At 47.8% G+C, this 23,430-nt stretch overlaps 2 protein-coding genes and 1 long non-coding RNA gene across 6 annotated transcripts; 2 read left to right on the top strand and 1 right to left on the bottom strand.

The window, feature by feature from the left end:
* Positions 1 to 4: 4 nt before the first annotated feature.
* chek2 (checkpoint kinase 2) lies at positions 5 to 6,053 on the bottom strand. Its single transcript, XM_082554222.1, has 15 exons — positions 5,939 to 6,053; positions 5,497 to 5,767; positions 4,899 to 5,023; positions 4,662 to 4,794; positions 4,488 to 4,578; positions 4,326 to 4,422; positions 3,896 to 3,949; positions 3,719 to 3,783; positions 2,752 to 2,851; positions 2,552 to 2,638; positions 2,261 to 2,424; positions 919 to 1,034; positions 541 to 626; positions 258 to 332; positions 5 to 179 (listed from the first exon to the last, which is right to left on the bottom strand). Exons 2-15 carry the CDS (start codon positions 5,756 to 5,758, stop codon positions 69 to 71), a joined length of 1,566 nt encoding a protein of 521 aa, XP_082410348.1. The 5' UTR covers positions 5,759 to 5,767; positions 5,939 to 6,053; the 3' UTR covers positions 5 to 68.
* Positions 6,054 to 6,236: 183 nt separating this feature from the next.
* Positions 6,237 to 10,724, top strand: entr1 (endosome associated trafficking regulator 1). Of its 4 annotated transcripts, none has more exons than XM_082554233.1 (9): positions 6,237 to 6,351; positions 6,429 to 6,535; positions 7,959 to 8,050; positions 8,148 to 8,289; positions 8,373 to 8,446; positions 8,526 to 8,637; positions 8,731 to 8,793; positions 8,875 to 9,014; positions 9,305 to 10,724. In XM_082554233.1, the coding sequence occupies exons 1-9, from the start codon at positions 6,309 to 6,311 to the stop codon at positions 9,393 to 9,395; spliced, it is 864 nt and encodes a 287-aa protein (XP_082410359.1). In that variant the 5' UTR covers positions 6,237 to 6,308; the 3' UTR covers positions 9,396 to 10,724. The 4 variants fall into 4 exon arrangements, with proteins under 4 accessions (XP_082410359.1, XP_082410358.1, XP_082410357.1 ...); XM_082554232.1 differs by having other exon boundaries at positions 7,956 to 8,050; XM_082554231.1 differs by having other exon boundaries at positions 7,875 to 8,050.
* A 4,462-nt stretch (positions 10,725 to 15,186) lies between these two features.
* Positions 15,187 to 21,334, top strand: LOC309718731. The gene is made up of 4 exons (XR_014280066.1): positions 15,187 to 15,337; positions 19,914 to 20,044; positions 20,482 to 20,544; positions 20,805 to 21,334. It is a non-coding gene; the product is annotated as an uncharacterized lncRNA (long non-coding RNA).
* Positions 21,335 to 23,430: the final 2,096 nt, after the last annotated feature.

Here is a 23,430-nt window from a genome sequence, read left to right as displayed (position 1 = left end):
CAGCAAAAATGTAAAAATCTTTATTAGAAAACTTTATTTACACCAGGTTCAGCAGCAGAGACATGTGACTACACAGAGGAAGAGGGCGGGCCTTGGCTCCGTTTGGCAGGATGTTGCTCCTCGCCATCTCCTTCTCGTCCTCGTTTCCTCAGGTGTCTTCCTGAGGTCGACTCCGCCTCCTGCAGGGGGAGGAGCTCAATGGATCAGGAGGCAGAGTCATGGTTGTACTGTGTGTGTGGTTGTGTATGTGTGGTTACCATGGCAGCAGCAGCCCCCCCTCCCTCTGCAGACGGGTACATAAGCCTGTGCGCCGTCTCCAACATCTTCTGGTCCTGCAACCATCACAGAGTGAGCAGCCTACACTTCCCACAATGCACCTGAACATCTTTAACCCTCTTAAGACTTGCTGCTGTGGCGTCAGCTGTGCTGCAGACAGCCAACCGCCATCGTTGAGGGCGGAGTCACTACAAAAACACTGAACACAGCCTGGTGTGTGGTTATTTGGGGGGGTGGGGGGGGGGGTGTCAGGTGAGGCGTTACCTGTAGCCAGGGGTGCTGCAGAGCTTCCTCGATGCTCATCCTCTTCATCGGATCAACGACCAGCAGCTTCCTCACCACGTCTTTGGCTGAAACACAAACGGGTCATATGAGTCCAAACACAGGAAGCTCCGCCTTTCACCCTCAGGTTCCAAACAAGATGGAACCAAAACAGTGCTGTGCAAAAGTCCTGAGCCCCCCGACGCACTGTGGAACACGCAGTGACTCACTGACACACCTGAACACACCGTGAGCCTGACGGTGACTCTGCGGTGTGAGTGGCTCTCGTTTGCTCATTTCTAGAAAAATCTCAGCGAGCGCCCGACAGCGAGCCAGTCATCACTAACAGTATCGATAAAGTTCAACTGAAGCAGCTCGTACCTTGATCAGAGACGCTCGTCCACTTGGACTGAACCATGGTGAACTCTCCTCTGATGATCTGATCGGTGACCGACTGATGACCAAAGCTCTCGTGGAACGGAGGGTAACCTCCCAGGCTGACACGGGAGGAGAGAGAGGAGGACTCAGTGATGAAGCTGGAGTTTCAGCAAATCATCAAACGTTACATAGAAATTTTCACAGCTTTCAGGTGGAGATGTTTGACCTCTGACCCTGGCTGTTTCTCTGCGGCTTCCTCGACAGTCACACGCCTGCAGGAGCCAGGTGACATCGCCGCCGAAGTTCCATAAATGACTCGTAAACCACGAGTCATTTATGGAAACCGAGTCCTACAGGGATAAAAAGCGGACGCGTATTCTGCTTCTTCTTCGTTGGTGGTGTGAGCAGGCGTAGGACGCTGTGAACACCTCGGACAGCGACGCGTGCCGAGGTCTCGGGAATCAGCCGGTCGCTGCAGAAATGCCGTTTCTGTCAGACTCTGCCGCTGACAGCCAGCGTTTTCTGTCTGTATGTAATACGGATTCATCCCAGGGAGGAGCCTTTCTGAGGTCAAAGGTCAGGTGACCAGGGACTGAACATGGGTGTAAAAGCAGCCGATGCCCACGAGCACGTTTAACACTCTGGGGTCGACAGAGGTACCGGCGCGTCAAAATCACACGACCAATTTAAGACGACACAGCAACCAGCGACCCAGAGTCTCGTTTCAACCTGGGTCGAAGGTGCGGACTTCAAACTTTATACCAGTTCTGACAGAGTCTGAATGGGTTATGATAAAAGTACACGCCACGTTTTTCTGAATAAAACTGTGTTTACAGCAGGAAGAACGGGCAGTGCTAGCAAACACTTCCCTATTGGTGTTACTGTGTACCATGTCAACCAATCAAAAAATGATATGGCAACATGTGGCACTTGGTTGTTTAGGAAGAGGGGGAAGTTTGAAGAGTGCGGTCAGAGTGCGGTCAGAGTGTTGTGTTGTAATTGTTTTATTTAGAAATGTAAAATTTCTTTTTGCACTTCAAGTTATGAAAATGATTCGTTAAACATGTTTGTGGGCTTTACAGAAAAAAATAAAGTTTTTCTACTCTGAAGTTTTTTTCGTCTGAATATAGATCAATTGTGCGATCGATGTCAATGGCTCCACGCAGGAAGTAGAAACAGACTCTGGCGTGCCGGCAGCGGCTCTGTTTTCATGTGCCGAGGGTAACCAGGCGGGCAAACGAGCGAGCGCACGAGTCGAGGCGGCGCGACAGGTGAATGAACGAAAGCGTTTCCCTGACAACACAAATCATCCATCATCACCCTGCAGCAGGAGGCCGGAGCCTACCAGACGAAGAGCAGCACGCCGAGGCTCCAGGCGTCCACGGCGAGCCCGTAACCTGTGGTGGACGCGTGCGTGAACACCTCCGGAGCCAGGTAAGATGGAGTCCCACACAGAGTCCTCATCAGCACCGCCTCCTCCAGGATCCGTGACTGGTTAAAGTCCGTCACCTGACGCGCGCGCACACACACACACACACACACACACACACACACACACACACACACACACACACACACACACACACAGTGAGGAGGGGGTGATGCTGCAGGTGATGCTGCAGGTGAGCGCACGTACCTTGATGAGACACACATCGTCCTGTGAGGACAGCAGGATGTTCTCCGGCTTCAGGTCTCTGTGGATGATCCCGTTACTGTGGAGATACTACACACACACACACACACACACACACACACACACACACACAGTTACAGTCGCTGCACCTGTGTGTGTTTGTGTGTGTGCGCGTGCTCGTTACCATAGCAACACCAGCTAACCTCCACAGCACGAAGCATCTGGTAAAAATAAAGTTTGGCAACAGATTCGTTGAGCTGCTGCTTCGACTTCACTCTGTGGAACAGCTCCCCCCCCTCCATCCTGACAGGTGAGAGAGAGACACAGGTGAGAGAGAGACACAGGTGAGAGAGAGACACAGGTGAGAGAGAGACACAGGTGAGAGAGAGGCTGCGTCCACACTAGCGTTCACAGAGTTGTACGTCCACATTGAAACGGCCAAAAACACTTCCGTTCCAGTCCTGCACATGCGTGAAACGCAAGAAGATTCGACCTGCCTCATTTCTGTCTGCCGTTTATTTACGTTCCGGCTCGTTGACACGTCGGCAAAATGTGGAGGAAAAGCACCGAGTTTTTTAAATGGACTCACAATGAGGTGGAGTCGTTGCTGCAAGTAACACAAAAGTACAAAGTTGCAAAAGCGAGTGAGAATTAAAGAATTTGAAGAAAAGCTCTCAGGAGCATGTACAGGCTGATGTTGATCTTTAATAGGGCTGTCAAACAAAACAACTGCTGTGTAACGCCCTCCGCTATCTCAGTTTAATTGGTCACATGACTGCATCACATGACTATGTGATAAGCCTTCTTAATCTGTTTTACCAAGTTGAGGATGTAAGCACGCTCCTCCCACAACACGCGGTCCATTTGGGTGTAGTCTGACACCACGATCTGGTTGTCCATATCAGTCTTGGGAGGGGACAGACAGAACTGAATAAGGCCAATTTTGGCCTTGTCCACTCGGGTCACACCAGTGTTGGCAACTCTTTGGAAATTCATTTTGGAAAAGCACCGTGTTCAAATCTATCCGTTTTCAAAACGCGGCGTTTTCCTTGAGCGAAAACGGCGTCTCAGTTTGGACGGGAGGCCAAAACGGAGAGAAAAAAACAAAAACGTATTAGTGTGGACGTGGCCTGAGAGACGGGTGAGAGAGACAGGTGCAGTTTCACGCACAGCTCCAACACGATGTAGAAACTTTCCTCCGTCTGATAGAAGTCCTCCGTCTTTATGAGACAAGGCTGCAGGAGACAAGGAGTGAAGAGAAGGAAAGGAAGGATGAGTGTTGTTACTGGCGATAAAGGAGCGTTCCTGTACTTGTGCTTTTTCTTCTTCTTCGTTGGTGTTACTCACGTGGTCGACCCTCTGCAGGATGTCAATCTCCGTCTTTGCGTTTCGTGTCGCCGTCTGTGATTGGACAGAAAAATAAGTTGTTGTTCCCCTTCAACTCAAAATAAGGTTGAGACGCCATGTTTGTAGTTCTCTGGGAGGTATCTGTGTTTTCACACCTTGCTGACATTTCATTGGGTTAAACTGAGTTCAATTCAATACCTGATTGGCTGGCACCAGAAATATTTAAATTAAGCAGTGTACTGAGAGTTTCCCGCCCCCTAGTGGTGATTTCATGCAGTGCACTGTTAGTTTGACAGAGAGGGGTGTCTGCATTTTTGACGCTATTAAAATTCATAAATGAACTGACACCATCACACCTGCTGACAAACACGCAGTCGAAAGAAACGAGCAGCGGGTCTCAGCCAATCAGAGAGCAGATGAGGCGACTCACCCCTTCAGACTGAAAGTTCTTCTTGTTTATGATTTTCACTGCAAACTTCCTGCAGGTGGATCGCTCGAAAGCCAGCCGGACCTCGCCACACACTCCTCTGAAACACACACAGTCAGCAGGGTGGCACAGGAAATGACATCACAACGCCACGAAACAACTCACGTGCCGATGCGTCGCGTCAGTAGGTATTTGTCTTGCAGGTCTCTGGGTAGGCTGGACTGATCGTCCGACATCAGGTCGATGAAGACAAAGACTGCAGAGAGACATGAGCAGGAGGTGAGACCGGCACCAGGGTGTCCAGGTGTTTTCAGGTGCTGTTCTTGTGGGCGGAGTCACCTCGGTTTCGTTGTTCAGCCAGAGAGATGACGGCGTTATTGACCAGAGGAAGCTTCTTGTCTTTCCCGATTGGAATCCCATCGAGAAAAGTGCCGTTATTACTGAGGTCCTCCACGAAGACCTCCGAGCCCTCCTGACACACACAGGTGGAGAGGGCGACGTTAAAGCCCCGTGAGCGCAGTACTCACAGTACGATCAGTGCTAATATCAGTGGTAGTAGTACTGCAGTAGTCTCACTCTGTAGATCCTGAAGTGTTTCTTGCTGTAGATTCGGAACTTTCTGGAATTTCGGTCATTTGGATCCTCCAGGACGTAGTTACACTTGGAGTCCCGTCCAAACAGGTACTGGTCCTCTATGCAGTCTGTAAACAAACAAACAGGAAACAGGAAGTGCTCCTCTATGCAGTCTGTAAACAAACAAACAGGAAACAGGAAGTACTCCTCTATGCAGTCTTCTATCCCCCCGTGGAATTACAAAACCTGCAATTCTGGGATTTTATTTGGTTGCTAATTAGCAGCAGCAGCTAGCTCATCCTTTGGTCACTGCTTGAAACAGGAAGAGGTGTTAAAAAACCAGGATGCCACGTCCATCTTTTATCTACAGTCTAAAGATCTGTCACACCTGAAGCACTGTCTGCTGAACAGAAGTATCCTGATTACTTCATGTGTTACTTAAAGTATGGAACAGCAGAGCTCGGCTGGCTGATTATGCTAATTCTGCTGCTAATTCTACTAATTACTATTTCCAGACACAGCACAATATGTTCAGTTTAATGGAACCTGATTAAGAACAGAGTGAACAGAGGACGAGCCGGCGTGTTGTGAGCAGCGGTACCGTGGCTCCTGAAGCCCGGGACCATGGGCAGTAGGCGGCCCCAGGGTTGCGGCTCGGGCTCCTCTGGGACGGACGCGAGCGTTACGGGGATGGTGTCCACGCTGCTCAGAGTCCCCGAGCCACTCGACGACTGACTGGCTGAGCTGGGCCCACTGGATGAACTGGAACCAGGCTGGGACTGGGACTTGGCCTGGGACGGGGACAGGGTGGACTGGGTTTGGGACTGAGGACGCTCCCCCTCAGGAGTCCCCTTTTCAGACATCCTTCAGCTCTGCAGACACATGAGAGACAAAATCAAGAACAAGAGAAGAAGAGTTTGGGTTTCTGCCGCAGGATCGTGGACATCCGTGGGCTCGGAGCCCCAGAGCACACAGTGCAACATCCCCACGCCCCACTGTGGCAGCGTTCAAACACAGACCGCGTGTCCGAGACTCACACTCACCGTGAAACCGGAACCCCGCCGGTGCTGTCAGCATGCGCGCGCCTTCTCAGCGAGCTCTGCACTCAGCAGAGCCAGAACCAGCATCCGGGTCTCTGCGCGTCCACGAACCGCGACGCGTGCTTCGATTTCTTGACCGGGACCTTGCGGGACACGCGCTTCCTTGTGGGCTATTTTTTCTCTGACGTCACGAAGTGGTTCCAGCCAATGATAAGTGTGAATGTGGATCACGTGCACCGGGAGCCGTCGGCTGGTGTTTCCGGGTTTGGTTTGGTCCCGCAGAGGAGATTCAGAGGCTGATCGATAGTTATGATCGATACGTGAACGGAAGTCAGGGCGCGGAGCGAGCCACGTGTCTGTCTGCGAGTCCGACATGTCCAACCAGAGAGGCGGCAAGACTCTGATCATCACAGACGGTGAGTGTCCGGGGGGGAGGGGGTCTGCAGTCGCCATGTGAGCCTCCGTCACAGCTCCAGCTGTTCTGTGTGTGCAGATGAGGAGGTGGAGGGGGTGGAGGCGGAGGAGCTCAACCCGTTCTCCTTCAGAGAGTTTCTGCGCTGGAAGAACCAGGACCCGGACCCGGAGCAGGCACGCACTGAGGTCAGAGCTGCACAGCTGGAGGTGCACCTCTGTCCTAAGGCAGCGAGCACAAACACAGAGTGGGTCTGTGCTCACAGCTGTGACACGCGTGTACATGTGCATATTTAAAAGAGTGACACAAACTTCAAACCGCTGCGCTGTGGCGGTCGTGGATGTGATCGCTGTGGGCCGAGCGTGTAATCGGCTCACAGCTCAGACTCAAACCGTCCATCGGCCCCACGCTGAGTGTTCAGCCCACGTCATGCTGCTGTAACTGTTCTCATGAAACTGCAGAGGTGACCTGAGCTCAGCTGCTGTTTCTCAAAATCTGCAGAAAACAGCGTCTCCGTCACAAACACACGCGTGTCACAGCTGTGAGCACAGAACCACGCTGCCTGCTGGAGAAGGTCACCACCATCTCTTTGGTGTTGCTCATGTTCAGTTCAAGGTTAGGAAAATCCCAAAAAGCTGGTTGTGTTCATCTGGACGTTTTCAGTGGGAGTCTCATCATCAGGTGACTCCTTCGGTGTCAGCTGACTGCAGGTTCCAACCTTATAAACAGCACATCTGCATAACGACTGACACAGCAGTATGGGCCCACTCTAACCCACTGATGAGTCCCACTCACAGAGGGTTGGGGAATGGCTGCAGTCACTGTAAGATGGTGACAGGTGTTCCCTTAGGCCCCTCCATGCTTCGACATCAACAACCCACTGACAGGTGTCAGTATTTCCACGGCTGGACAGTTAAAAACAGTGTTTCTGCCGCTGCCACAGTGTAATCTGAAGTGTCCATCAAAAGGACCAATCACACCGGGAGCCTGTGCTTCTTTAGGCTCCGCCTACCCATAATAGCGTGAAACTAGCAGCGTGTTGGTTATGGAATATAATTTCGTACATTTCAGTTCAAATTCAATACCTGCGACTGATTCGCCGTTAACAACAAACAACTTGATCAAATATCTGTTAACAGATGAAAACACAGTTTTCTCCTCTAAGCACACGGTCTGTCTATCATTAGTAGCTTACACAGGATGAGAACTTCAGCGCAGCATGCTTGAGTCTGTGTCCTCAGCACAGTCCAGGGGCCAGATGTTTGGTCCCCGTAAACACACTTGGCGCACAGCCTTAACCGTCTGCTCGGTGTAAACGTTGACGTACGTTTGGCTTCACAGCGACAAACAGACCAAAGCTCGTACGACCCGAGCCATGTTAGATATCGCTAACGTCACCTAACTTCGCCGAAGGTTAGCTGAGTTTAACATGTTTTCAGATTCTTCGTTATGCTAACATTCGTCCGTTTCTGGACCGCTTCCCTTCGACAGGCCGCCATTTTTTCCAAAACATTTCTTCAACCTCAGATTCGCAGTGAATCCTGGGATAGCGTGGACTACGAAGGATACACCCGACCCGCCTCACACAGCCTCTGTCTGTCTCATCAGGAGGAGGAGGAGGAGTGGGGGCGGAGCTTCCAGTCAGGCATTGGCAGCACCTCCTCCCTGTGCACAGAGGAGGAAGAAGAAGAGGAGGAGACCAGGTGAGTCAGATGAAGGGCGGGGCGTAAAAATGTCCGAGCAGCTTCTGTGCAGATGAAACTGCACCTGCCGTGAAGTCACCTTCACCTGTGTCACCAGGTTCTCCTCCAAACCTGAAGCAGCTGCAGGAGGAGGTGCAGTAGGAGGAGGAGAGAACTATGAAGGAGATGACGAGACCTCAATGGTTGAGCCAGCCACCTTCTGCAGGAGGAGGAGTGCCAGGAGCAGCCAGACGCAGCAGGTAACCCAACCACGGAGCGCTTAGTTCAGGGAGCGTGGGACAAAGCAGAACAGGCGTATTAACGAGCTCCTGTTCTGTCTCAGCTGAAGGAGGAGAACGCAGCACTGAGGAGGACCGTCAGGGAGCTGCAGAGGAGAGCCGAAGTGAACGAACGCAGGTTTGTACCAACCAATCACAGGACAGCGCCGCAATATGTCGCTGACCAATCATTTACCCAGCATGCCTCTGTCTCCCAGGGCGTCGCAGCTCTCGGAGGAGCTGCTGCAGAGGAGGCGTCAGGAAGAGAAGGAGGCCCAGGACCTGGAGAGCATGGTTCACTCTGTGGAGCAGAACCTCCACCTGATGACGGTACACACAAACACAGTGTTTGCATGAACGTGTGTGTGTGTGTGTGTGTGTGAGATTGTGTGTGTAAAAATACTCTACGTCTGTCCATGTTAGAGGCGAGCGGTGAAAGCGGAGAACGCCGTTTCCAAACTGAAGGCGGAGCTACAGCAGCTGCAGGTGAGATGGAGAATGAATCATTGATTATTGATAATCTGCTGGCTGTGTGTATCAGCGCGTGTGTGTGTGTGTGTGTTTGAGGCCGAGGTGGATTCTCTGCGGGCTGAGAACAACGGTCTGAAGTCGATGGAGTCTCAGGTCGTCATGACGATGAGGCAAAATGCTCAGGTGGCATCCGACTACCTGAACAAGATGGCGAGCCACGCCCACTCCTCCATCAGGTCAGTACCTGCAGACACATACAGCCATCAGCCACAACACCAAGCTGTTAATGCTGCTACTCTCTCCCTGTCACCTGTGTCTGTCTCACCTGTGTCTGTCTCACCTGTGTCTGTCTCACCTGTGTCTGTCTCACCTGTGTCTGTCTCACCTGTCTGTCTCACCTGTCTCTGTCTCACCTGTCTGTCTCACCTGTCTCTGTCTCACCTGTCTCTGTCTCACCTGTCTCTGTCACACCTGTCTCTGTCACACCTGTCTGTCTCACCTGTCTCTGTCACACCTGTCTCTGCAGGCAGCTGCTGGGGGAAGCAGAGACTCTGCGTTTGGTGTCTCAGCTGCTGCAGTCCATCGATAAAATCTCCTCCCTGAACTCAGAGTCCTGAACTCCTTCGGACCTCCTGGTTGTCATGGAAACATCCAGGAGAGGTCTGTCTGTGAGATCAGAGGTCAGCAGGTATTTTATTTTGGAAGGCCCCAGCTATGCTGACTGCTGATTGGTGGACTGTGACTGTGTGAGGGCCGAGCATCATGTTGATTCATAAACTCTGTGATAGTAAAGCGCTCTGATGATCGGAGGTGTGCACCACAAAGACGACTTTTTGGCTGATCCGGGTGACTTCAGGGTTAACGTCGGTTTCCTGAAGGTGGCAGGCCAATCAGCTGTCCTGAACGTAGCGTCACCATTCCTGGAGGATCCCTCGGACCACTACGGGGAGAACGGGAGGGTCTGGGGGCTTCGTGCGCTGAGCTTCAATAGTCTTTTTTCCCCCTGTTGGCAGCAAGTTCAAGTTTATTTATATATCACATCTGTTGACAAAAGTAGTCAAAGCAGAAAACATAAAATAGGATAAAACAAAGTTGAAGCGGTTTCATTGTTCTGTAAACATTCATGTATTCGTGCTGAGCTCGTGTCAGGTTTGTAATGTGGCACACGCCACCCCCCCAATGCGCAGATCAAATCCTGGGTTATCTTGGCAGGTTGTAACCAGCTGTATCCTGATCGCCAGCGTTAGTGTAACATAAGGTAAAGATGCCATCTTGTATGTCCCAGCTCCAAGGGGGCGTGTCAGAGTGTTTACCTGGATAAATAAGGATGTATGCGTGACTTTTTCCAAAACTGATTGCAGCTTCTACTTCGTATAAAACAGGGGAACATCCTCACCGCCCGTGCAGAAGTGCAGCTTTCGTATTTGTTGCGTCTCATCGAGAAAAACACGATTGGCTAAAGAGACAACCAGGAAACAAGAACAAGTAAATAAGAGAAAGCATGATGTCTGATACAGTCGATCAGACAGGTCATTACCCACATATACAAAACCAACTATGATACACAATATAAAACAGGTGACTGGGTGTGTGTCTGTCTGTGTGTGCCCTGTGGTAGACCCGTCCAGGGTGTACCCTGTACCCACAGGCACCTGGGAAAGTTTTAGCCCCACCCCCCGTGACCCTGACCTGGATGAGAGGAAGAGAATGGATGAAAAATATGAGCCACAGAAAACAGAACAGCAGATGAAGCCATGAGAAATACACAGAAAGCCTAAACTGAGCTGGCGTCGCTTCGAGGACTCCGATCGTTCGACTGACTCGGGACTGTTGACTCGTTTAAGCTAACTTACATCCTGCTGTAACCAGGCAGACCAACTAATATGTACCAACAGAGAGACCTGATGTTTAATAATGATTAAATAAAAATGTTCAATAATAAGAAATGGTGTGTTACTGCCACCTGCTGGTGTGGAGTGTGAACTGCAGCCAAACAGAGTCCAGGATGTAGCACTGAGTAAAAGTGAAATGGAAGAAAATGTTAGATGAACTGGAGCTCTGTGAGTTAGGACTGGTTTTAAATGAAGTTTACTTTATTTATTTAAGGTACTTAAAAGGATGAATGTCTGCTCGCTTTAGCTCATGGTACAGCCGCCTTCATATCAACATGTGTGTAAACGGTAAGTGTTGCTAGGCAATAGTTTTACATCCATTCCCAAGGAGTCAAAATGACGTCGGGCAGTTTTAGGTGGTCTTAATCTTTTTCTTTTGATCACACACAACTCAAAATTCCCTGTTTGATGAAAAAGTCCGTTTCAGGAAAAGTCATGAAAATGTTTTGTTTGAATTATAACAGAGTTATATGAATTTCAAAATGTCAGTGGATGGATATGGCGTGCCGTTGTTAACGGACGGCTTCGCTTCCTGCTTTTCGCCTGATCCGAGGTCTCGTTTTGTGCCTGATGTGGTGTGGAGGGTTTGTGGGGACGATCGAGAGTGTTCTCTCACTTTATATTGGGATTTTTATTTATTTATTTATTTTGCCTGTCCCGTTTGGCTCTTTTGCATCAGAATTGTTGTCTAAAGGCAAAGAAAGATGCCCAACGGATTTACTTTACCAAACTGACCATCCCAGCCTTGCCGTAATGGTCCATTTGATTCACCTTTTATTGTTTATTTTATTTTCACTTACTGAATACGGGACAGACTTGACTGGGGGAAAGAAGGGGAGAAAGAAAGAGAAACAGCTGAGAAGAGGGACGGGGGAGAAGGGCAAAAAACAAAAACCAACAGAACGGGCAGAAAAAGAAAAAGCATCTATCGATCACCTGGATCACCTGCTGAGAAAGAAAAAAGAAAACAAGCAGAAGAGAACAAGAGTAATAGAATAAACAACATCACAATGATATATGGGAATATGACAGTAAATACTAAATATTAAACATTATTGTGCAGCACATAAGATCAACAGAACACAGTGTGCTTTGAGGTAGGAGCCAAAAAGGGTGTAGTTTGTGGGTGTGAGCACCCGTGTGTACACCTGTGAGCATGGACGCGCTTGTTTTTAAAAGGTTCCTTCATGTAATGATCTGCTAGAGGGTGTGGGGGGGCCACAGCCCCGTCCTCCAGGGCATGAAGCAGGTATGGAGGAGATCAAAACTCCAGACATCCAGAGGCCCCCAGAACACAAGAGACCAAGGAAGACCAACAGAGGGTGAAGCTTTGACACATGAAAAGTAGAGCTGGGCGATATGAGATTTTTTCATATCACGATATGTTTTTTTCATTTCAGGCGATAACGATATCTATCACGATATCAGCCAAATAACTATATTTGTAAGATTTAAATGTGCCGTTGCTCACAAGTAAAATGTGAAATAATCAGCAGCTTGTTTTTATTTAAATATTTATTTCCCATAATAAGTTCAACAGGGTAGATGTACTTAAGGAACATGAGACTTTTTCAGATAAATAAAGGCAAATATTGCAAACTACACAAAAGGCAGCCGCTAAAGCGTTTAAGTTTCAAAATAGAACAAACGAAACAGACTAAACTGTCAATTCCACTTAGAAACAAAATATTACTTCTAAAAATAAATCTTAGTTTGTTTTACAGAAGATCAGACAAAACTGACTAACTTTTGTCAATATCAACTAAACTGAGAACTAAAAGGAAATTCTCGACCTCTCCTTGTTGTATAGCTGAGCTTTTCAAACAGCTGTAACAGTTACTTTAGTCTGACAAAAGCCGAATGACGAATCAGCGCTTCCAGTCAGAGACTGAGCTGCACCGCTTTATTGTATTTCCAGACTTGCTTTCGGCACATTTACAGTGCAGCTGCTCTGTTTTTGTCAGACTTGAAATAGCAGAAATACCTTCACACTACGGAGCTTCTGTGGCTCTTCCGTTCGACAATCTCTCCGGCGTTGGAACCATCGTCTGTTTTCTCCTCGGTAACCTTCGGTCGCGCTCTCGGCACACTCATTTCCTCCGTTACCCGGCGGCACGGCGGCTGGCTGCTTCCCAAACAAATACACATGTGCGGCTTGGCACTTGTGCTGTACGTAACAAGTCACGTGACGTGACACTGCGGCTGTGATTGGTTCGGCTCTGCGCTACTTAATTTGGATTGGCTGGGTTTTTTTTTTAAGAGGACAAGAGCGGTGAGGTCTATCTCAATAGTTTAACTTTTCTATCGAGAAAAAGTTATTTCACAATACATATCGTTATCGTTCTATCGCCCAGCTCTAATGAAAGGCTGTGACTTTATTGAAACAGAGCCAATCAAACAGATTGATTGGAGTGATGATAGGATCGATAATCGCTGCTGGAGTCAAACCTCAGAGATCACAGGGATTGAAGAAAATCAGGATGCTTGAGTCTGGTTTCTGCTCAGAGTGAGCATGCTCAGCTCTGTTACCATGACAACCATGGCAGCTCTCACTGGCACAGCCTTTTTATACTCTTCTTCACAGCTTCTGGGTGGACTAGCACACTGCGAGCCTGGACTGAGTGGACCCCGTTTGTCCTCGGCCTGAGACGGACACACTTTGCTGATGTGGGACTTTCTGGGATTCTGCATCAAACTGAGTTGAAAGATTTGTGCGCAAACAGAGTTTTAAAGCGATATCGTGACAGAAATGTGAACTTCCAACAGAAAACACTGACAGAACTCCAATAAGCTGTAATAATAGGAGTCAGAGCTGTTAATGTGAATGGAGCCAGGGTCTATAATCCCATTAAAATACAGATCAAAGTGCTGTGAGTAGGATTAAAGCTTCAGTCAGATCCTAAAAACACTGGAAAGTACTAAACTAAGATGGGTGTAGATCCCGTATGCTGAGGGAGGAGTCGTACCGTGCAGACGGTGTCTGATTGGCTGAGAGCTGCTGACCTCACAGAAACGCAGCCTTTATATACCCGACACTGATCATGTGACCCGAAGGATTCTTAGGAAAAAGTGAGCGTATGACTCGGTACCCTGACCCACTCGTCACTTTCCACAGAACTCATGCTGACTTCCTGCCACAGCTAACCACCACAAGAAACACCATATTTATACACCAGTGCACCAAATCACAGGCTGTTTCCACATAAGACTGAAAGTCCCAGCCAGGAGACCATCCTGGTATCAGGTTAACGCACACCTGTCCCACAGGCTCCACGCTGAAAATTTACCCACAATGCATTTTCCCTCTAAGTCAAAGACATCAAACTGTGATATGTGCCCTCATACTGATGATCACTGCATCAACAACACTGTGAGTTTTGCAGTGGGTGTTACAGTGTTTGTAGTTTTTCAGCCCTGAAAGTTTTCTGGACTTATGAAGTAAAGAAAATCATTCAAAAGGGTCAAATTTGTAGTTTTAACTCATTTATGTGGAAAACCTTCATTTAAAATGTAAATCTTTGTTTGGCAGACACACTGACCCCGAGGTCATGTGGCTCACTGGCTTCACATCAAACCTGCAGAGTCCAGCTTATCATCATCGCAGTACGTGTGAGGAAGTGTTGGAGTTGGTGCATAGCGGACGCCTTCGGTGGACTCCGCCTCTCGCCCTCGCAGAGCCAGGATAGGCTCCAGAATTTGTGCATACGTTCATTTTTGTATTTCAAGAAAATGATTCGTTAAACGTGTTGGTGGGTTTAAAAATATAAAGAATAAACCTTTCTTCTCTAATTTTATGATTTTGTCAGATTTTAGGATAATCCTTTAATTGTCCCACAAGGAGAAATTTGGTTGTAACAGCAGCCAAAAAGACACATATACAAACAAACAGGACACAGAGCAGAAACATACACAATTTTTCTTACATATTTACATTAAGGACAATTGTTACTATAAACAGAGTACTGTACAGTTATTAAATTAAATTAAATAACTACAGGTAAGAGGCAAACCAGGTTGTAGTGCGAATCGGTTAATTAACTTATTGCAGTTACAGCACAGATGTAAACATCTGTGTTTGTTGGGAGCAGTTCTGATTGTGCAGTCTGACAGCTGCAGGGAGGAAGGACCTGTGGAAACGCTCCTTCATGCATCGAGGATGCAGCAGCCTGTCACTGCAGGAGCTCTGCAGTTCAACAACATCTACATGCATGGGCTGGGAGACTCTGTCCATCGGAGATGTTATTTTGGCCAGAGTCCTTCTGTCTCCCACCCCTGCACTGGGTCCAGGGTGCATCCCAGAACAGAGCTGGGAACAGAGCATTTTAGATCAAAATGTGAGCGTACGCTCCCCGTGGTGCGTCACATCTCCCGACCCTGTCCAGTGGGCTGGGTTCTGGCCCCCGAGCCTTATGTTTGGCTTGTCTGAGGGCTGCAGTTCACACTCCGCGCCAGCCGGTGGCGGTAACGCACCGTGTCGTTGTTTTCCATCCACCAATAAATTTCGAGCAGCCGGGGTGGTGGCCGCTGATTGGTCGGCGGACCGGACTCGCGGCTTCTCATCAGATCAGTCTTCAATAATCAGTCATGATCCGAGCTCCACGTGCGCCTGAGACGTGGACCGGGACCCGACGGGACGCTCCACGCGGACGTGTCCGCGGGGCGACCAGGTGAGCCGTAGGGTTCCCAGGACCCACTTCCGGTGTTTCTGTGTGTTTTATTTCTCTGCTCGTGTTGGTGAATATTCTGCAGATTTAAATGATGTAAGTCAGGACATGCGTGACGTCATTCACAGACTCGGCGCTACATCATAAATAATCCTTCCGGTCGCTTTAGTGTCGTTGTGTAAGTGTCGCGTTTATGTCTCAGTGACCGTGCGTGGATCTACAACAGCTGCTGTGTGGCTCCGCCTGTGGTCCACGGTCACCGCGTCCCACCCTGCTGTCTGCTGCTAACACCTGGGTGTATTTGACACACTCGTGTTTTAGTTTCTTTTTCTCTGTCACATAGAGCAGGGCAGATAAAATATTTATCACCATATACATTTGAAAATGTGCGATAACGATATAACTGACGATATAATTGACACTGGACAAAATACTTTACAACTCCTCAACTTTATTAGTGCAAAACCATCAATGTATGTTCACTTAATCAACCAGCTGTTTTTTTTAATCTGCATTAAAGTTATATAAACATTTAACAGTGCAAATTGCTCGCTAACAGTTTAACCAAAAGGCATTTCCAGTGGAAACCGGCCGACATATCCTCAGCATAACCATGTACAACATCCACAAACCTTAAAAAGAGGCTCTACACACACAATACAGTAATAGACCCTGTGCACGAGACAATGCTAACTTCCTGGTTTGAGACCGGATGTGGGGTTGTACATTTCCGGTAGCTTTACTTTGCGGTCAATCGCTACTGCGAAGATATATCCTCCACAATCATGTCCAAAACTCTAAAACGGAAAGATGGTGTTAAGTTACAAAGAGAAGGTGGGAACACTCACCGCTGCTGTGTCATAAAAAATCTAATGATCAGTTTAAAGAGTTTAGATCGATCAGCTGTTTACATCACTCAACACAAGCAGAGCTGCATCGCTGCAGCAGAAGACACATCGTCCACATGCAGAAGCACATCTCTGTGTAGTGACTGGTCTCATGATTCAAACAGGCAAATGTTCAGCATTCAAACTACAGGTGAAGAATAGTCAAACCAGATGTTTCCCCGTTATGTCGAGATCAGCTCGTCAAGTACACACCTACACCTTCTTCTTGAGCTCTCAGCGAAGGCGGTCGCACTTTCTCCTCTCCTCCTCACCTTTATCTTCCCTGCTTCGCCTCTATGTCCTTGTCTTGTCTTGTGTGAATTTACTTTCCCTGGAAAAGTCTCTCACTGTCGTTCTCTAAACCTAAAAGAGAATTATGGATTTGATCAAAAGACTGACAACACCACGGAACAGAAGTTTGATACCATCATGGGGAGGCTCGCAGCTCTTCAACGGGAGATCGAGAGACCAGCCTCGGAGTGCTAGAATTCGAGCTGCTCACAAAGGAGAAATCAACAATATTCAACATTTGGACACCACGGCTCCAGCTGCAGGCCCAAGGCTGGAGCCCACCAAAACAACTCCCTGATAACGACTGTGTGATGACTATTCTTCCCGCCCCATGAAGGACACCTGGATTGGCTGGAGGACTGTTTACTTAGCCTGATAGGCCGAAGGACACTGTCTCAGCTAAACTATGGACACGCACGCACACACACTTACACTGATAAGCACTCACTCATCCCCCTCCCTTTCCAACGCCTTCGATGCTTGTGCCCTACCGGGGATGATAGCAGTCAACTGGACCAGCACAGATGCTGCAGGACCGGATGCGCTGTCTACGCCGGCTCTCTCTTACCCTTTACCCGCCCCTGTTGCTTGTCTCGTGTTTCTATGGTGTATTGATAGTCATGTGCTTTTGTGCTGAGGTGTTTTTTCTGTTATCAAACTGTTCTCCCACTAGGAGCTCAGTCTGAGTGGAGTTTTTTTTTCTCCTCCTCTTACCTCATGTTATGTATTTTCGTTGTTTTTTCCCATCAGCCTACCTTCTGACATGTCTGCCCAATGTGATGTTTGTGTAAAGTTGGTCAGAAGGTTCCTTTGTGAGTGCGCATGCGCCATTAGCGTGCTGCCTGCTGTAACCCTAATTTCCCTCGGGATGAATAAAGTATTCTGATTCTGATACACAGCATGTTAACAAACCGTGAAAAAAGCCACACAAAAAACGAATGACTGCTGGTAACGGTTTCTATACATTAGTATGTAGGAAGGGTATGTTGTGACTTACCTTCAAAATTACAGCGGTCCCTCGCTATAACGCGGTTCACCTTTCACCTCGCTGTTTCAGATTTTTTAGTGCAAGTTTGCTGCTTATTTTTACAGCACATTGTGTCCTGCGTCCTGATCGCTGCAGACGATCTCCTCCGTCTCTCCTGTACAGTATAGAGTCGCTGCATCGATGCTAGCAGTGTGACTCTGCAGTGCAGTGCTGTATGTCCACGATGTCCCCCAAACGTTTTGCACCGTCAAAAATAAAATCGGCTCCTTGATTTCACCTCTCGCTGGTTATTTTTAGAACATAACACCCGCGATAAACGAGGGACAGCTGAGAAATATAACATTTGAATCCTTTTCTCTTTTGCTCTGAGGCGCGGGGGAAATATCGACAAGTCGATGAACATCATTTACAGATATGTTGGGTAAATGCCCGAGACATCTATAGAAATGTAAATCGCCGCTTGATTCATTTGCTTAAATTGTTTTGGACCATAAACAAGGCGCGAATAGGACACCGGAAACACAGCTCCCCACAGGAGTTTCCACACCGGACGTAGCACATGCTAACGTGCACATAGTCTATATTATGTTGAAGCACACTACGTATCACTCCGCGAGGCTCCGCCTACGATAGCCGTAACGCTCCAACAATCCATCAAGCGGTGCGGCTTCGTAGCTCAGCAAAGTCGTACTGAAACATCTGACAGATTTTCGAGCGCCGTGCACATAAAATCGTTTCGAGGTCAGTAAACACAACCAGAGTTCATACATAAGGCACACGGGATTATAAGGGGCTCTGTCGACTTTTCAGATTTTAAGTGCGCCGTATTTTCCAAACAACACGGTAATAACGGCGGCCCGCTAGCATGCTCCACCAAAAATAGTGCTTTGTTGTGTATCTGACGGACGAAAGCCAAACCAGTTCCACACCAGTGAAGCTGCAGCATTTTTACAAACCAGTTCTGGTTCATCCGTTTCATTCAACGATCCACTTTCGTCGTCCTCATTCTGCGTCGCCGCCATGATTTTTCCGCTGTGTGCGTATGAAAACAAAGGCACTGCGCATGCACGTTTTACCCATATTCTATCGCCATGTTTCATTTTCCTATCATTGCCCAACATGACACCGGTGCTACCGTGAGCGGTATGATAAGATAAGATAACTTTTATTAGTCCCACACGTGGGAAATTTGTTTTGTCACAGCAGGAAGTGGACAGTGCAAAAGTTATGAAGCAAAAATTAGAATACAATAAGAATAAATACTGTACAGAATAGAATAGAATAAATACTATATACATTAGAATAAAATAGAATAAAATATACAATAAGATAAAAATAGAATACAAATGCTATACAACTGAGTAAAAATACGATGCCAGAAAAGTATTGCACATGTGTGGATGTGTTTGATCAGTTAAAGTCTTTGTTGTGGAGTCTGACAGCAGTGGGGAGGAAAGACCTGCGAAATCTCTCCGTCCCACACCGTGGGTGCCGCAGTCTCCCACTGAAGGAGCTGCTCAGTGCTGTCACAGTCTGCTGCATGGGGTGGGAGATGTTGTCCATCAGGGATGACAGCTTAGCCGCCGTTCTCCTGTCACTCACCACCTCCACTGGGTCCAGAGGGCCTCCTAGAACAGAGCTGGCCCAGCCCTACTGTCACAGTTCAGCGTTGTTTGTCCGTCGCTTCTCCCGCCCTGATCTCTGTCCTTCAGTCCAGCGTCAGTAATGGAAATGAACCAACGGGCTGTCCGGCTCACAGCGGGTAATCTGCCTGGTATGCCAGATTACCCGTCCGGTGCCGGGAGGCAGACGGCTTGAGTGGAGGCTGACGGAGAGGCGAGTTTCCTAAAAGAGATCAGCCTTGCGATGTTACCGCACTTCACTGAGGCTCAGCCTTCAGCAGGTGTTTTGGAGACTGCTGATCAGAATTATTGATGGTTACAGATGTAAAAAGGACCCCGTGGGTCTCTGTGTCACAGTGTACTGTAATCCAGATGTGACAGTAGCGAAGGTGTCCAGCAGGTGTGGCTGTGGAGCTGCTGTCAGGTGCAGTTCTGCCTCAGCGTCTCAGGCCCTCACAAACACCAACACTGTAGCTCCCTAACAACTGAAACCATGTTGTGGACTCAGCTAAACTACATTTATTGTTTTTATTTGTTAATTTGATAAAATTCCTTTATGGGCGTGTTTATTGTGTTCGAATATCTTTGCTGCGTTTTATAAATCTGGCGTTTGTCATAAATACAGTGATATTGGAAAAAAGACAAACGAATGAAAAGCCACTCTGGAAACCTGCTGAAGCTGAAGCTCAAAATGAAGACTAGTAAGAAAATAGGGGGCGGGGCTTTATTCATGTTTGAATGCCTTTGAGACTCCGAACGTTTATTTCAGTTTTTCTTTGCTGACTCTGCAGACTGTAATGGAGGCTCCGGCCAGCAGGGGGCAGCAGGTGGTTTTACCTGAAGTCATTACAGCTGAAGTTCTGTGTCTGTGAATGATGCATGCTGGGAAAACGGACCGCGAGCCGCTGTGACATCGGCACAGGTGAGCGGGTGGGTGGGATTCTGGGACGTGCTCAGACTGAGGTGTGTCACATGACCCTGCTGCTCTACAGGGTCCACCTCACTCAGCTGAGAGCAGGAAACGAAGCAGGAGCCGGGGAGTCTGCTCGTCCTCAGTGTTTACATGAAACTAATAATACGATTGTCAATAATCAATGAACCAATGTCTCTGACTCCTCTTAAATCTGACTTCTTTAAAGTTCACCCAAAAACACTAAACCTCCACCGTCAAATGTCGCTCTGCCTGGAAGTGATGTAATAAAAGGCCGACTGAAGCCCCTCCCACAGCAGTCTGTTCACAGAGGGGAGGGGCCGTGACAAAACCGGACTGAAGCGTACTCTGATCCAGGCGGCACGTGGCGTCCACGACTTCCACGGAGTCCACGGCTACAATCTAACCATCAGTTTGTGTTCTTGCAGGTGGCTCTGCTCTCTGATTTGATCCTGAGCTGTGATGTCATCGGTGGCGCCTCAGCCACAAAGGTGAGGTTTGATGTGAGTGTGTGGTGATGTCGCAGGGTGGGCGGGTCTTCTGGGAGATGATGTGAACAAAAGGCCGAATTGTAGCGCCCCCGCCAGGCAGTGTGTTCTCAGAGCGGGGCGCCGTGACAAAGATCGACCGAAGCGTTCGTCTGATCCCAGAACGTCACGTGACCAGACAGCTGACTGAGCAGGTTGGGTCACGTGACCGTGACAGTTTTATTCCCATGTTCAGCAAACTTCCTGTTTTTCTTCTTCTGCAGTTTCCTGACGGCGTCCTGTGTGAGCGCGGTGTCGGGATGGTCTGTGGCTGTGCCGCAGTAAAGAGGAGGAGTTCTGATCACGCGCCTCTGCGGTCTGTGAGCTCTGATCCAGACTCTCCCAGCTGTGTCGTTCCAGCCAGTTTGGGACAATTTGTTTTTAATTTGCTGTTTAAATGTTTTTAAACAGCCAAATGCAGCAAATCTCACACTGATCAAAACTCTGCAAACTAATGTTCAGTATATTTATTTATGCATGGGAATGAAAAAACTGGAAATAAATTATTAAATATATGAATGATTAAATTACAGTTCTATTAATTTGACACACTTGTTCAAATTTAAATAGACTGGCGAGGAAATGATTAAGACGTAAACCTGAGGGGGGCTAAATAAGTATAAACATAAGTGTATACTTCTGCCTACTGCTTTTCAAACAGCTGAATGGATGATGTTATGGACTGTTGGTGAATGTATATGTTCGAAATAAAAATGAACTGAACATTGAATAAATTACTGATTTACAATTTAAATTCATGACACATTTAAAAGATTATTTAATGATGTGTTTGATTCATTTTGGGACTCCTGGCCCTCCATATTAAATGGTTATGGGAGATGCCCCCAAGGGTGGTGGAGAATGACCGAGCTAAGATCCTGTGGGACTTCCAGATACAGACGGACAAAATGGTGGTGGCTAACCAACCGGACATAGTGGTGGTAGACAAACAGAAGAAGACGGCCGTAGTGATCGATGTAGCGGTTCCGAATGACAGCAATATCAGGAAGAAGGAACACGAGAAGCTGGAGAAATACCAAGGGCTCAGAGAAGAGCTCGAGAGGATGTGGAGGGTGAAGGTAACGGTGGTCCCCGTGGTAATCGGAGCACTAGGTGCGGTGACTCCCAAGCTAGGCGAGTGGCTCCAGCAGATCCCGGGAACAACATCGGAGATCTCTGTCCAGAAGAGCGCAGTCCTGGGAACAGCTAAGATACTGCGCAGGACCCTCAAGCTCCCAGGCCTCTGGTAGAGGACCCGAGCTTGAAGGATAAACCGCCCGCAGGTGCGAGCTGGGAGTAATTATGTATATCTGTATCTCATATATACAGTGTTGGTCAAGTTACTTGAAAAAAGTAATTAGTTACTAATTATTAATTACTTCTTCAAGAATGTAATCCTGTTACTTTCCTGATTACTTACTTTCAAAAGTAATTAGTTACGTTAATACTTAGTTACTTTTAAAAAACATGATGCTCCACCTGAATATGTAGTAAAGCAACAGACCCTTCAGCCCAGTTCTATTTATTCTGCATAATCATCATATAAAAGTCTCTTTTTAAAACTTGTTTTACTCTGTTAACTTGATGCATCCAGCAAAAACTAAATTCTGACTGAAGAAGCGTGTTTAACACTGAAACCTGTGTTCTGCATATTCCAGCATAAAATAAAATCATGTGTTTTGGAACCTGCTCTGTCAAACAGATGCAAGTAAAACAGAAGAAATGAATGAAATCAAAGACTCAGCAGCTCTTAAATCTATTGTCAGCTGTTTAGCAGGAGTGGGGCGGGTGGAGGTCTGCCCACAGCGGTCATGTCAGTGGGAGGATCCGTGGGTTTCTCTGTGAATGTCACATTCCCGTGGCAGCGTGCTCGCTGCTCGCTCAGATTAGAAGTTTAATTTTTTGCTGTAGAAAGAAGTTTTCTTCCCACAGAGTGAACAGCGGACGCTGTTTCTGTTATTTTTATGGAATCAAACTCAAAGTAATGTGATTACTTCCACACTTTAAACGCTGCATGGTCGTACATCAGTGAGCCAGGCTGTCGTTCCCACATCCCTCAAATCATTCCTGTACCGAAGAAGTCGTCTCACTCCTGCTTTAACGACTACCGTCCGGTCGCACTCGCCTCCGTCACTATATACAGAAAATTTCTTTCCATTGCTTTGCCAATGACATTCAAATATATTTCCCTTTGAGCTTGAATGTCACAGATCCATTGCACACATTGTTTAATTGTCTTCATGATGTCAGAGTCTGGTAATCTCAAAACTCTCTCACTTTGAATGAGAGTAAAGCTGAAGTTATTGTCTTTGACAGCCATAAATCTACAGCCGTATCCCTCTGAACTAACTGATACCCTTGGCCCTCTGCTAGCTACCTCTCTAGAGACTCAGGGGGACTCTTGGATAGCTCCTTCAAATGAGAGAAAGAAGTATCCACAGTGGTTAAATCAAGTTTCTATCAGCTATGTCAGATTTCTAAAGCCAAGCCTTTGCTTTCCCCCAAGGACCTTGAGAAGCTGATTCGTGCATTCGTTACTTCGAGACTAGACTGCTGTAACTCCCTTTTTTGGCCTCCGTCACTCCTCTCTCTACCGTTTGCATTAGTACAGAACGCTGCTGCACGCCTTTTATCAGCTGCCAGAATGCATGATCACATGACTCCGGTTTTAGCACTAAGATCCTCTAATCAGATGCTCTTAATGCAGCCTAAGTCTAGGCTGAAACAGAGGTGATCGTGCCTTTGCTATTGCAGCACCTAGACTGTGGAACAATCTTACTGCCATTCGCTCTTCTGAGTCTATTCAGTCTTTTAAAGACTCTTCTTTTTACTTTGGCCTTGACTTAAGTT

The sequence above is a fragment of the Aulonocara stuartgranti genome (genome assembly GCF_965226115.1).
Source record: "Aulonocara stuartgranti genome assembly, chromosome: 12".
In the NCBI taxonomy this organism is placed as follows: domain Eukaryota; kingdom Metazoa; phylum Chordata; class Actinopteri; order Cichliformes; family Cichlidae; genus Aulonocara; species Aulonocara stuartgranti.
This window is presented reverse-complemented; position numbering and strand designations above follow the sequence as displayed.

Excerpts from the sequence above, each read along its gene's own strand:
- entr1 (XM_082554230.1), top strand. The coding sequence starts at position 6,309 with ATGTCCAACCAGAGAGGCGGCAAGACTCTGATCATCACAGACG. Across the intron at positions 8,794-8,874 it reads CGGAGCTACAGCAGCTGCAG|GCCGAGGTGGATTCTCTGCG; the intron begins GTGAGATGGAGA and ends TGTGTGTTTGAG. Across the intron at positions 9,015-9,304 it reads CACGCCCACTCCTCCATCAG|GCAGCTGCTGGGGGAAGCAG; the intron begins GTCAGTACCTGC and ends CTGTCTCTGCAG.
- chek2 (XM_082554222.1), bottom strand. The coding sequence starts at position 5,758 with ATGTCTGAAAAGGGGACTCCTGAGGGGGAGCGTCCTCAGTCCCAAACC. Across the intron at positions 4,579-4,661 it reads GGCTGAACAACGAAACCGAG|TCTTTGTCTTCATCGACCTG; the intron begins GTGACTCCGCCC and ends GTCTCTCTGCAG. Across the intron at positions 3,950-4,325 it reads AGAACTTTCAGTCTGAAGGG|ACGGCGACACGAAACGCAAA; the intron begins GTGAGTCGCCTC and ends GTCCAATCACAG.